Genomic DNA, 15136 nt, shown 5'->3' on the forward strand with positions numbered 1-15136 from the left:
TTAACCAATCTCTGTGGTGCAGTTGTGGAAGTATGGATGTAAATATCTCAACCTAAAACGTACAAGGAGTAATGAAACAACATGTCTTGAGATTTGGTTTCAGGGTACTATCTCAGCTTGGAAACATAAAGCAATAGAAATAAAATCCTGTGAATGGAAAACTTTGATTGCTTTTGTGCAGAGAAGCATCTATATTTCAAGTAGAATAGTAAAAGAAAAGAGAATACACCAAAGAATTATGGCACTGCAACGATAATTCATGAAATAGTCTTGACTGATTATGCCCTATAATCTACACAATCTTAGAAAAAGTAGACTGAAGCAATTGATACCAACCACCCATGTACTTTAGATCATGCAGTCAAGCTCAGTGTTTAGGATAAATCCCTATTTTTTATACTCCTAAAAGTATAGCAATTAAAATAGCAATTTCAAAGTGGGATTTTGTTAACTGGCATTCAAAAAGGGATGTCTTTCCTCCAAGAATTATATTGTTGCTAAGAAAAATCTGGTACATCCAGGTCCATACAATGCACAATGCTTCATTACCTGTGAATCCTTTGAATTGGAATAATGAAAACTAGCCTCTGATACAAGTCCTTAGTAGCATGGAACAGTGCTACTGTAGTAACATCACTGTGAAAATCAGAGTCAATGCACTGAATTCCACACCCTGAATTATCAGCTACATATCAGCTAGCTTCCCAGCTTTTCATTCATAGCATTTGCTTAGTATAGTACTGTGTACACCCTGCCAATAAAAGTGTGTATAGTCAACGCTATGGTTTTCCCAGTTGCAATGTATGGCTGTGAAAGTTGGACCATAAGAAAGGCTGAGCACCAAAGAATTGAGGCCTTTGAACTATGGTGCTGGAGAAGACTACTGAGAGTCCCTTGGACTGTGAGGCGATCAAACTGGTCAGTGCTAGAGATCATCAATCCTGACTGCTCTTTAGAAGGCCAGATCCTGAAGATGAAACTCAAATACTTTGGCCACCTAATGAGAAGAAAGGACTCACTGGAGAAGAGCCTAATGCTGGGAAAGATTGAGGGCAAAAGAAAAATGGGACTGTTCTGTCCCCCACCTCAGTCCAGGAGGCACGAGAAATGATTCAATTAACCGGCAATTGAGTCCACGGCAGCTATCAGCTCTGGCAGCAACCCAGCAAGCGTCTGCCAAGGTTATTCTGTTATCTTCCTTGATGCCGGCATGTCAACCAGAAAGCCAGGAATAAATAGCACTTCAGCTCAAATTCTCTCCAGGCAATTGGATTTGTTCATCACGAAGCAATATAGCAGCCCCTCCTGCTTTTATACCCTGTGGGGTGTGGCTCCGTGACTCAGCACTTTCTAGGCCTGCCCCACCCTTGCTTCTGTTGTTCCTGCCTCTCTTATCTATGAAACCTGGGATCTAACCAGGACTAATTGTCCTCAGCTGGGTCTGGAAGTGTTTTCTGGGTGAGGGGAGATACAGGAGAAAGAGGCTTTGTCACCTCTTCCACCTGGCCTGCCTCTGGCTCCTGGAGCTGAGCCAGGGAAGCCAGCCCTGCAGAAGGGAGCCCTGACAGCCCTTCCCCCTCACTCTCTGAGTCACTCTCTGGCAGGGGGCCAGGCCCGGGGGGGTGGCGGCTGGAGCCACAACAGGGACGACAGAAAACAAGGTGGCTGGATGGAGTCACTGAAGCAGTAGGCGTGAGCTTAAATGGACTCCAGAGGATGATAGATGACAGGAAGGCCTGGAAGAACATTGTCCATGGGGTCATGATGGGTCAGACACGACTTTGCAACTAAAAACAACAAGTATAGTACTAAATGTCTTGTGATGAGAAGGTCAACAAGTCCTCATCCAGATTGATAGATAGTGATAATGATTGATAGAGCTCCCTGGTGTGATTGATAGAGATGAATGTGTAGTTTGTAGGTGATGAAACTACTAATAGAAAGGAATTGCTGCTATGATTAGGCAAAAAATCTGTGTTTTCCCTTCAGCACACACCCATTCATGGCAGTCATTTTATTTTTGAGCTGTGCTCTTGATACTAAATAAGAAAAGGTAACAGTATTACAACAGAAGCCGTTAAAAATAAAATAAAGAATAAAATTGAGATAAATTTCTACAGGCTCACCCAATAATCAGAACAGAAAATATTAATTGAGGTAAACAGAATAGAATAGAATAGAATAGAATAGAATAGAATAGAATAGAATAGAATAGAATAGAATAGAATAGAATTTTTTTTTATTAGTCAAGTGTGATTGGACACATAAGGAATTTGTCTTGATGCATATGCTCTCAGTGTACATAAAGGAAAAGTAAAGTACTAGTAAAAAGAGTTAGTGACCATGTAGTATTTTCTAGAGTGATGATGGTGTCTCTGTATAGATTATGGAGAAGATTTCAATGGACAGATTTCTCATTCATTCAAGACCCTAAAGTGATATCAGCTATTGTATATCTTCGTGAAACATTGAGAGTGACCACCTGAATCCACTCAGAAGCCTTTGCCCAAATCTAAAAGGAAGAGAAAATATCCATCTGAATCTGGGACACTTGATACAGCATCTAAACAAGCCAAGACATTCAGGTTGTGAATTACTGACAAAAGACAAACAGTAAATTTAGGGGGAGAAAATGCAGAGTAATTATTTAAAAATGCAAGAAAAAGTATAGTAAATTCAGAAGGCATAGCAATCTTGAACATGAATCAATTGTAATCAGAAGAAAGTACGGTATACAATTCAATATCCTTCAGTTATGTAATGCAAGGGAGTATTTAGGGTTACCAAAATCAGCTCAGCTGTAGAACATATGGATGGCATCTGTGCAGACATTGAAACCATATTTGTAATATATAGAGATGAGGAGAAATCCCTCAGCTAAACTGTACATTTTACAAAGTGAAAAATCTCCAGTTCTTCATTTTTTAAAGTCTCTCGTGGGTGACTTTCACTTCTTCCATCTTTAATTTAACACAAAAATCAAAATCCATTCCTACAAAAATTTGTAGCAGAATCTTTTATACTCTTTTCCAAAAAATTACAAGGAGGAATCTTTAAAAGAGTTTTATGAGCTGCAAACTAGGTGCATAGAATAGCTAAAATGATGCAGGATTTAAATTGGGAAGTTGGTGAAAGTAGGGAAAAAAGACAGTTTGATTATTATTTTTTATTTAATTTTGCTGAGTACATATTAGATAATATATAGATAATATATATAAGTAAAAGCATGAATTGAATACATAAAGTGAATACAATTAAAGGGAACATTAGGACAGGGACGGTAGGCACACTGATACTCTTATGCACACCCCTTACAGACCTCTTAGGAATTAATCTAATTCCTAAAAATCTAAATCTAAAAAGTTAATCTAAATTTTAAATTTTAAATCTAAAAAGTTAATCTAAAAAATTAATCTAACTTTTCCAAAATCTCCCCTGCTGCTAATTCTTCATTCTTCTTGCTTCTTTGTTTGGAGAGATGGGTGTGAAAGACTCACAGAAATGTGATAGAAATCCTATTTGGCTATTTTGCAATGAGAAGACTTTTAAATTTATACAGATCTGTCTTATGAAGAGGCTTTTCGAGCTAAAGACAATGAAAACATTGTTGAAAAAAACAACTGAGCACACCTTCACAGGAATTATAGAGATGCAGGTTTCATGTGAGACAGATTATAAATACTTATGAATTAAGAATTGTAAGAACTCTAATATATTAATACCCATTAAGTTCACTGAGATATTCTGAGATTGCCTGGAACTTTCTTGATGTATATATCTTCAGCAATCTCTCACTCAATGATACTATTAATTTCTTGTTTGCCAAAAATCCTGATCCCTTTGATTTTTTTTGCCACCATAGACCAATACTCTTCTTCAAAAATATCCAGCAAATATAATGTGCTTCCTAAATAGCCAGTTAATTGGTATGAGTAAACCAACTTTTTATTATTATATATTTCTACATCAAATAAATTATTTCCTTTCCCAACTGTAGACTAAAGCAGAGTTTATAAATAAATTACAATTATATATAGCATTATTTATTAGACTACAGCAAGTTTAAAGATGCTATGGAGATTATTTTATTATAATGGTTGCCTTTACAAATTGCTACCACTTAGGGGAAAAATGAACTATGTGCAAAACTATATATAGTTATTAAAAAAAAAAACCAAAGGCAGAACAAATCTAAAAATAAATATTCAACGGCTTTGGTCGCATCGGTGGATGACCTCTGGAGGGCCAGGGACAGGGGTTGCTCCTCTGCCTTGGTCCTATTAGATCTCTCAGCGGCTTTCGATACCATCGACCATGGTATCCTGCTGCGCCGGTTGGAGGGATTGGGAGTGGGGGGCACCATTCATCGGTGGTTCTCCTCCTATCTCTCTGACCGGTCGCAGACGGTGTTGACAGGGGGGCAGAGGTCGTCCTCGAGGCGCCTCACTTGTGGGGTGCCTCAGGGGTCGATTCTCTCGCCTACCCTGTTCAACATCTATATGAAGCCGCTGGGTGAGGTCATCAGTGGTTTCGGGGTGAGTTATCATCTGTACGCTGATGATACTCAGCTGTACTTCTCCACCCCGGACCACCCCAACGGCGGTCAAGTGCTGTCCCGTGCCTGGAAGCTGTACGGGTCTGGATGGGGAGAAACAGACTCAAGCTCAATCTCTCCAAGACGGAGTGGCACTTCGGTACAGCCAGCTGCCTCCGCAGCTGACTGGTGGGGGCGAGTTAGTGGCCCCAAAGGAGGTGGTTCGCAACTTGGGCGCCCTCCTGGATGGACGGCTGTCTTTTGATGAACATCTGGCGGCCGTCGCCAGGAGGGCCTTTTACCAGGTTCGCCTGGTTCGCCAGTTGCGTCCCTTCCTTGACCGGGATGCCTTATGCACGGTCACCACGCCTGGTTACGCCTAGGCTGGATTATTGCAATGCTCTCTACATGGGGCTGCCCTTGAGGTGCACCCGGAGGCTGCAGTTAGTCCAGAATGCGGAGCGCTGAGTAGTAACGGAGCCGCTCGTGGCTCCCACGTGACATCGCTGCTCCATAGCTTGCACTGGCTTCCTGTGGTCTTTCGGGTGCGCTCAAGATTTTGGTAACTATCTTTAAAGCGCCCATGGCTTAGGACCCGGTACTTACGAGACCGCCTGCTGTTACCCTTTGCCTCCCACCGACCCGTCGCTCGCACAGAGAGGGTCTCCTCAGGTGCCGTCCGCCAAACAGTGTCGGCTGGCGGCCCCAGGAGTAGGGCCTTCTCTGTGGGGCAGTGACGCCTGGAACGAACTTCCCCGGCCTCGTCAAGTGCCTGATCTTGGACCTTCCGTCGTGAGCTCAAAACATATTTATTCATTAAAGCGGACTGGCATAATAGTGTTAAATTTTAAATCTAAAAGTTAATCTAAATTTTAAATTTTAAATTTTAAATTTTAAATTTTAAATCTAAAAGTTAATCTAAATTTTAAATCTAAAAGTTAATCTAAATTTTAAATTTTAAATTTTAAATTTTAAATTTTAAATTTTAAATTTTAAATCTAAAAGTTAATCTAAAAATTAATCTAATTCCTAAAATCTAAATCTAAAAGTTAATCTAAATTTTAAATTTTAATAAATAAATAAATAAAAACCGGGGAAAGTAAAAAAGTTCACTTGTGAAGAAGGATTTTTGAAAAATGCACTCACGAATCTCCTACAAAGATCTACATTGCATATTTTGCAAAAGGTCATTTAGTTATTATTCATTATTTTTATATCAAGATATAAATTCAGAGGCCTTGAGATGTGTATAAATGTTTGAAGTTATGGCAGTCACAGAACAGGTGCTTTATAGCCCATAAAGTACCCCTGTTGTAAATTGTTCTCTCTCTCTCTCTCTCTCTCTCTCTCTCTCTCCCACACACACACACACACACACACACCACAGTCAGGTGACTGCAGTGCATGCTGGGCAGGTACGTGAAGAAGAAATGGGTATAAATTTTCTTCCCCCACAACTTGTTTGTTTGTTTGTTTGTTTGAAGTACACTACTTTCTTCACAAGGGAATTGTTTCAACTCTTCAATTATTTGTATTGCCTTTTTTGTACTGGCTATGATGAGTTTAAAGGGCACAATATAATGTACTCTTCAGTAAAGTTTACTATATGGTAATGTTATAGTCATATTGTGCTCATTAAAATACTTTGCCTTACACAATTTTGGAGATTATGATAACTAGGAATAGAAGCAGTAGCTTGAGGGTTACTTGAGGGTTACTATATAAAGATAATCTGAAATTAATTGTTTTTAATGTGATATTAATGTATTTTAACTAAAATGTAGTTTTTCATTAAAGGTTTAAACAATTTGAAAAGTGCATGCATTTAACAATCTCAGAATCTGTTTAACCATTGACTGAGCAAAAGCTCAGTCCTACATATTGGAAAAAAGAACCTAAACACTAAGTACAAGCTTGATGGACATTACCTTACAGATGACCCCCACCCTGTTAAAGACCTTGGAGTTTTCATATCAAATGATTTAAGTGCCAAAGCCCACTGCAACTACATCGCAAAAAAGGCTTTAAGAGTTGTAAACCTAATCTTGTGTAGCTTCTTCTCCAAAAACACTACACTACAAACCAGAGCATATAAAACATTTGCTAGACCAATTCTTGAATACAGCTCGACTGTCTGGAACCCATACCACATTTCTGACATCAATACAATTGAACGTGTCCAGAAATATTTTACAAGAAGAGTTCTCCACTCCTCTGAATACAACAAAATACCTTATGCCACCAGACTTGAAATCCTGGGCTTAGAAAATTTAGAACTACCACCTTCGACATGACCTGAGTTTAACTCATAAAATCATCTATTACAATGTCCTTCCTGTTAAAGACTACTTCAGCTTCAATTGCAACAATACATGAGCACACAATAGATTTAAGCTTAATGTAAACTGCTCCAATCTTGATTGCAGAAAATATGACTTCAGTAACAGAGTTGTTAATGCTTGGAATAAACTACCTGTCTCTGTGGTCTCTTCCCAAAATCCCCAAAGCTTCAACCAAAAACTGCCTACTATTGACCTCACCCCATTTCTAAGAGGTCTGTAAGGGGCGTGCATAAGAGCACAAGCGTGTCTACCATTCCTGTCCTATTGTTTCCTTTTGTTATATCCAATTAATATAGTTATTACATACTTATACCTATATATATGCTTTTATATTGTATAGTTATTTCATGCTTATGCGTATATATACTGTGTGACTAAATAAATAAATAAATAAATAAATAAATAAATAAATAAATAAATAAATAAATAAATAAATACTGTTTTAGGGTAATCATAAAGAATAGTTTAATTAGGGAACAATTTGAACATTTAATCTACCTAATCCAGAGGCAAAGTATTTTCTTCAATCAGGAGGCTGCACATTCTTTTTAGAAAAAAATATTTTTAGATTATTTTTTGAGGACCACCGAAGGGTAAGTCTGTAACACAATTAAGCCACTAAATAGGTAAAAAGAAACATTTTCAAGACTTCCTTTTTAGATTGAGAAAGAGCGTGGGAAAGTTTAAGGATGAAACTTTTGCCTCAGAGGGGCATAACGTATCCATTTCCACCTTTACTTCTGAGGAAAAAGAGCCAAATATCTTAAGTTATTTGCTTATGACTGAATTTTCTCAAAGCAATTTGAAGATATTCAGACAATCATAAGAGTGGACTCATGAGTTCTCTGAATTTAATCTGTTTTTATCATTCAACAAAACCTAAGTGTGGGCTAAATTAGGGGTACACAGTTTCTCATATTTTCATCCTTACGTTTGTATGAAACAAACTTGAAAATGAAGAACTACCGTATATAACTATAAATTACAATATACATAAAGCTATACAGGTAGTCTTTTGATTTATAACCATTCACTTAGTGATCATTCAAAGTTACAATGGCACTGAAAAAATGGCTTATAACCAGTTCTCGCACTTACAACTGAGTATCCCAATGGTCATGTGATCAAAATTTGAGTGCAACCGGCATGTATTTACGACAGCGGCAACATCCCCTGATCATGTGATCACCATCTGCAAACTTCCCAACTGGCTTCCAACAAGCAAAGTCAATGAAGGAAGTTGGATTCATTTAACAACTACATGATTCACTTAACAACTGCAGTGAGGTTATATTTTATGTAATGTCATAAAATTGGCCAATGCTCACTTAATTGCTTAACAACAGAAATTGTGACTCAATTGTGGTCATAAGTGAAGGAATACCTGCATATTCATCTTCATGCACATTTCTCCTAGCATATTATTTTGTATGTGATTTTATTAGTTTATCTTTTTTTAAAAATAACAATTTTATATTTTCATTTACATACACATTTTCAACTGAAGAACTGCATTACAAAAGTGAGAAAAGTGTAAATACTAAAATATAGCGGTATTTCAATGACTGTCTCTTTAGGCAAAATCTGTTTGAATGATTCAGGTAATGATAACAAGCATCGTCAAATGTAATGATGTAATGATAACTAGCATTCTCAAAAGATATATATTTCTCTTATGGACAATATTTTTCCAGAAAAAAATGGAGTGACACAAGATAATTACTTTTCCTTCTGAGTTCAGCTCTGAGAGCTGCTACTACATTATTTTGTATCTCTCACACATGCCAATCCCTGAGGCAAGCCCCAGGTACTATGGGCAGCAACAAGAAAATGAGAAGATTTTAAAATATTATTTCTACTTTCAGTAAATGAAGATAACAAATTGACTAGTTCTGTAGGCCGTGGGCTAATTCAAACTTAATTCACTTCAGACTAGCCCTTTTCTATGAACTGCTCAGATGATCAAGTTATACTGATAAGAAATGTTCCTATAAAATTCAAGATTTATCTATTTGTTGCCAATGTTCTTCTCATAAAAAGGCCACTCACAGTCAGAAACCCCTTCATTTCTATTAATTTTAAATAATGCTTCATTTATAACTGGGAAAGGGGTTATATGAATTTTGTTAAGAATGTATTTTCTATTCTTATCAAGCTTCCTGACATCTTGGTCATGGTCCTTGGTCAAGTCTGCTACCAAAGAACTTTTTCAATATAATTCATAGGAATATATTTTATATCTTAGAAATGTAAAATTATATGCTTTAATAAGTGTTTACTTATTCAATTTAATTCAATTCAATTTTAAATTTCCTAAGATACTTCATAAAAATTCCCAACACCAGTTTTGGAGATACTATATTCCAGGAAAAAATATTATTTTCATTAAATTAAAGTTGACCTCAGTCAAGAGGGCAATTCCATGAAATATAGATAGCTCTCAATTTATGATCATAATTGAGGCCAGAATTATGGTCATAGGTCCTTGCGGTCATACAATGTTCATTGTATTTTACAGCCAGGTTAAGTATTTGCAAGTTTCTCCTCTTCAAATTCTGATATGACAACTGCATACCTAGAAAATCATGTGGCTATATCTTTAATAGAGAGTCTTTTCTCCAAATATTTTTTACATTAGATTAGATTTAAATATTAACATTCAAAAACCAGTCACCTAAACCTTATTTTAATTAATGTTAAATAACTTGCTGCTACTTGATTACCATAAAGCTATATGTACTTATTTTAGAGCTGTGCATACTTTGACATTTGGAAAGAGTGAAAGACATCTCACTGTTGTTCATTAAAATATAGTAAAAGTTTTTTATTTTTATGAAGAAAATAAACATGCTTTAGAATAGAATAACAGAGTTGGAAGAAACCTCGGAGATCTTCTAGTCCAACCCCCTGCTAAGGCAGGAAACACCACTTCAGACAAATGGTTATCCGATATGTTCTTTAAAACTTCCAGTGTTGGAGCATTCATAACTTCTGGAGGCAAGTTGTTCCACTGATTAATTGTTCTAACTGTCAGGAAATTTCTCCTTAGTTCTAAGTTGCTTCTCTCCTTCATTAGTTTCCACCCATTGCTTCTTGTCCTACCCTCAGGTGCTTTGGAGAATAGCTTGACTACCTCTTCTCTATGGTGGCTCCTGAGATATTGGAACACTGCTATCATGTCTCCCCTGGTCCTTCTTTTCATTAAACTAGACATACCCATTATGTCTTTAATTGATGGCAGACAAGCGGCAGTGTTTACGAGACCCAAAGCAGTTCTTCTAAATCAGTTTCAAACCATATACAATCCTAATTTCTACTGCGAAATCCTTTGCTTTGCAGGCATTACAAAACTGTATTCATGATAATATTAATGAATAGATCACTGAGAAATTTTGTCTTACAATGTCCAAGAGCACATTGATGTATATCTATTTAAGCGGGTTCTCTTAATAGCCTTTGTTTTATTTAACAAACATTTACCTTCTCTGCTCTTCTCCATGTTCTCCTGAAGGAACCGTCAGACATTCATCCATGTGACCATGTAATAACCTCAGTACATCACCTCCTATTAGATAGCCTATAATGCGAAGCAAATGAAAGGTTGTATATTTTAAAATTAATCCTATCTCCCTAAAATTTTTCATCAACTTCTAAACATTCTTGATATTAGTTCAGTTTCTCAGTTTTGTATTTAATTTTCAAAAGACTATACTAGGACAAATGGAAATGATAGATTCAGAATAGCATGTATTGTCATCTAATGAGACAATTTCATGTACCATAAGGTCTTCCTCATTAAATTCTATGAAAACTTTATTGTTTCCAAAGTATAGTCTCTACAGGCATGCTGTACAATATAGGACTTCTGTAAATACTATCTGAAGTCTGCTTGGAACAATACATATAATTCACTTGCCAAAACAGATTTTTATGCATTAATTATATTTTAATTTTCCTTTACAACTCAGATTATCTCTATTATCTATAAAATGTGATGCAAAATATGGACATCAATAGAAATTTATTCAATTATGAATAAATCCTGAATAAAATAGGATTTTGTTCATATTTTGTTCACGTACTATGCCATAATTAATTTCAAATGGTTACAGATACTATCATTACAGAGATTAATAATAGCTACAGAAGAAAACTGCACTATTCAACAAAATTAATTGATTATCTAAGAACTTTTTCTGCATCACAGGATAAAGAAATGTTTTTGATACAAATATTTTGAAGGGCTGAACCATACTTCTAAAATGGTGAAGCCTCTATGATAGATTGAAAAATTAGTATTTTTAAATATTCATGAAAAAATTGCCAAGCAAACCAGTGCAAAAGAAACTTAACTTTTTTATACACTAAAAGTTTCAATATAGCTTCATTAGTAAGCACAGAAAAGAGAGTCAATTTGGTGTAGTGGTTCAGGCACCAGCTAAAAACTGGGAGAATGTGAGTTCTAGTCCTGCCTTAGGCATGAAATCAGTTGAGTAACGTTGAGCCAGTCATTCTTTCTCAGTCTTATGAAGAAGGTAATGGCAAACCACTTCTGAAAAACCTTGCAAAGAAAACTTCAGGGACTAGTCCAAGAGGTTCCCAGGAGTCAACATACTCAAAGGCACCAGAAAAGTTAAAAATAGCACAGAAAAGATAGGAAGAATTTTATACACCAAAAATTTAAAAACAGCTTTCCTTCCACAAAGCTAATTATTATATTGGTGTTAGCATATGCCAAATGTATAAAAGTTGCTTATTTTCAATTACCGTATATACTCGAGTATAAGCCGACCCAAATATAAGCCGAGGTACCTAATTTTACCACAAAAAACTGGGAAAAACTATTGACTCGAGTATAAGCCTAGGGTGGGAAATGAGGCAGCTACTGGTCAATGTAAAAAATAAAGATAGAGCCAAGTAAAATAACATGAATATTTATTTGAACGAAAAACAATAAAAGTGCAAAAGGGGGTCCCCAAAAAGAATATGGTATCAAAAATACAGTATCTTTAAAAGTAACAGCAACCAAGCTAACGAGAGCTAAAATCCCTCAAAACTGGAGGTCTCCTCCTCATCATCTGTTTGTCCAAACAGAGCTTCAGCTACTTCAGCTTCTGTGATGTTATCCGCATATACGTTGTCGTCATCACTGAGTTCACAGTCGTCATCATCACTGCTGTCACTCTCATACAATGCGCTGTCTTCACTGCCATCCATAGCATTACTAATGCCACATTTCTTGAAGGCACGTTGCACCATGTCCTCTGGAATATCTTCCCATGCATCACGAACCCACTGTGCTATTAGTTCTATGTCTGGCTTTCTCAGATTTCCAACTTTTGTCAGACGAGCTTGACCAGATGTCATCCATTCATGCCACATCCTTCGCACACGGTCCTTGAAAGGTTTATTTAAACTGACATCTAGGGGCTGCAATACAGATGTAAGCCCACCTGGAATAACGGCCAAAGTGACTTGAGATGACTTTGCCAATTTTTTTATGTCATCAGATGTGTGGGCTCTGAACATATCCCAAACTAACAGTGATCTTCTAGTCCAGTCCCCACTCCTCAAGCAAGAGATCCTATACTGTTTCAGACAAAGGATTGTCCAGTCTGTTCTTTAAAAACCCTCCAGGAATGAAGTGTCCAATAAGGTTCAAATTGCAAGTAGTCCTCAATTTAAGACTGCAATTGAGCCCAAAACGTTATTTTGTTATTTTTCCCTAACCGTGTATGTATCCCCCTGCCCCCCATTTTACGTCAGGCTGCCATCAAAGCGAAGCACGGCTGAATATTATTATTATTATTATTATTATTATTATTATTATTATTATTATTATTATTATTATTATTATCATTATCATTATCATCATCATCATCATCATCATTATTATTATTATTATTATCATTATCAATATTATCATTATCATCATCATCATCATTATTATTATTATTATTATCATTATCATCATTATCATCATCATCATCATTATTATTATTATTATTATTATTATCATTATTATCATCATTATTATTATTATTATTATTATTATTATTATTATTATTATTATTATTATTATTATTATTATTATACCGCCTTCTCCGAAGGACTCAGTGCGTGAAGTAAGATTCAACAGCTGCAGGAGGAGCTGGCTCTGTGTTTGTGTGTGTGTAGTATGCTGCTGGCGCCCTGTTTCCTGGTGCTCTGCTCCTGACCCCAGTGGCAGTCCTTACTCTCTCTCTCCTCTTTCTTTCCTTCTCGTTCCCCAGTTCAGAGCTTGGACTGCTCTTATTTTCACTCCCCTTTCTTTTCTTTTCTTTCCTTACACCAGCCGCCCACCCATGCCAAGGTCTCCTGGCTCTTTCGCCTCTGTAAGCAGCGGCTCGGCAGCGCCGCCTCCCTCCATGGATCGGCTCCTTCCCCAGCACTGAAGGCATCCTTAGGAATACACCTCCACCTCCAGGAAAATAAAAGAGGCAGAGAAGGTAAATCGCCCGCCTGCTCGGAAAGGAAGGGAGAGGACTCCAATGGAAGAAGGAGAGGAGTATTACCAATAACAAACACAAAGCGCTGGGTTAGAGGTGCCTTGTCATGTACAAGGAGATCAGAGAGGGCAACCATCATGAAACAATAATCAGACTCAAAACGGGCTGCTTATTTGCCATTTGCTCTGGGTAGAACGGGTTTTTAAAAAAATTGGTTTGGAGAAGGAAAGCTAATTTGCTGATCTGCGCGAGGGTCGGTTTCTTTTGCCTCCTTCTTCTTCCTCCTCCTTCTTCCCACCCTAGCTTGCAATGCCCCATCTCCTCCTCCTCCTCCTCCTCCTGCCCCTCTCGGATTCGGCGCTCATTTCTTGCCTTTGGAGCGGAGGTGTTGGGGAGGGTTTGGGAATAGATTTGGCAGAGGAGATTACCGTAATTTTGCTCGCTGTTTACGAGCAAGTCTCGGGTGATCTGGGTTACAATGTTCACTAGGGGAGTGAAACGCAGCATAGTTAGCCTGAAAAACTGAACCGTGTGACTGGCGGGAGAGAAGGACGGCGCCGAGGGGCGGGGAGAAATCGTTGTTCTTGCCGTATTTCTCCGCTTTCCAAGAGGCTTTTCTTTTCACCTCTTTCTCCCACCTCCCAATTTCCATAGGGGAAAAACCCTGGGGAAAACTTGGCAAAAATAAAATAAAATAAAAAGTACTGAGTGCAAATGTTTTTTTATACTGTAGTTGGAGTTTTCCACGCTTTTCACATTCAAGGCAGCATTCTCCCCCATCCTCGCTGCTTTTCCAAAACATGCTTTGAAACCTTTGCATTTTATTGGGATGTATTCAGGACAACGCCTCCGCCTCCGAGGCGAGAGGAGGACGAGTGAGAGGAGGCGAGTGACAACGCCTCCGCCCCCACCGCTGGCAAGAGGAGGACGAGTGAGAGGGGCGAAATGTCAACGCCCCTCCGCCCCGCCTCCGCCGACCACCGCCGCGGCCATCAAAAAGCGGCAGAAGAAAACGCCGGAGGCCAGCCGCCGCCCCAAAACGAGCCGGCCGAGCTGGCAAAGCATGCCGGCAGCATTTGGGCTAGTCCTGCCGGCACTTCACGGCGGCCTCCCCACCCACCCACCCACCCCACTGCCGCCGCACTCAATTTCGGCTGGAGAGGAGGCGAGGTGACAATGCCCCTCCGCCCCCTCCGAGGGCGAGAGGAGGACGAGTGAGAGGGGGGCGAAAATGTCGAACGCCCCCTCCGCCCCCTCCGCCGACCACCGCCGCCGCCGCCATCAAAAAGCGGCGGAAGAAAACGCCGGAGGCCAGCCACCGCCCCAAAACGAGCCGGCCGAGCTGGCAAAGCATGCCGGCAGGCTATGGGGTCGTCCTGCCGGCACTTCAAGGCGGCCTCCCCACCCACCCACCCACCCCACTGCCGCCGCACTCAATTTCGGCTGGAGAGGAGGCGAGGGTGACAATGCCCCTCCGCCTCCGAGGGCGAGAGGAGGACGAGTGAGAGGGGGGCAAAAATGTCGAACGCCCCCTCCGCCCCCCGCCCCCTCCGCCGACCACCGCCGCCATCAAAAAGCGGCGGAAGAAAACGCCGGAGGCCAGCTGCCGCCCCAAAACGAGCCGGCCGAGCTGGCAAAGCATGCCGGCAGCATTTGGGCTCGTCCTGCCGGCCCAGCTGCAAGGGTAGACTCGAGTATAAGCCGAGGGGGCGCTTTTCAGCACAAAAAACGTGCTGAAAAACTCGGCTTATACTCGAGTATATACGGTAATA

General features: G+C 39.1%; 1 protein-coding gene across 1 annotated transcript in view; it reads right to left on the minus strand.

The window, feature by feature from the left end:
- RYR2 (ryanodine receptor 2) overlaps positions 1-15136 on the minus strand; it is a 231018-nt gene that overhangs the window by 178691 nt on the left and 37191 nt on the right. Inside the window, exon 10 of the mRNA XM_058171339.1 lies at positions 10357-10453. Within this exon, the coding sequence (XP_058027322.1) occupies positions 10357-10453 (97 nt within the window). The remainder of the gene's footprint in view (positions 1-10356; positions 10454-15136) is intronic.

This window comes from Ahaetulla prasina, chromosome 1, assembly GCF_028640845.1.
Source record: "Ahaetulla prasina isolate Xishuangbanna chromosome 1, ASM2864084v1, whole genome shotgun sequence".
Lineage (NCBI taxonomy): Eukaryota > Metazoa > Chordata > Lepidosauria > Squamata > Colubridae > Ahaetulla > Ahaetulla prasina.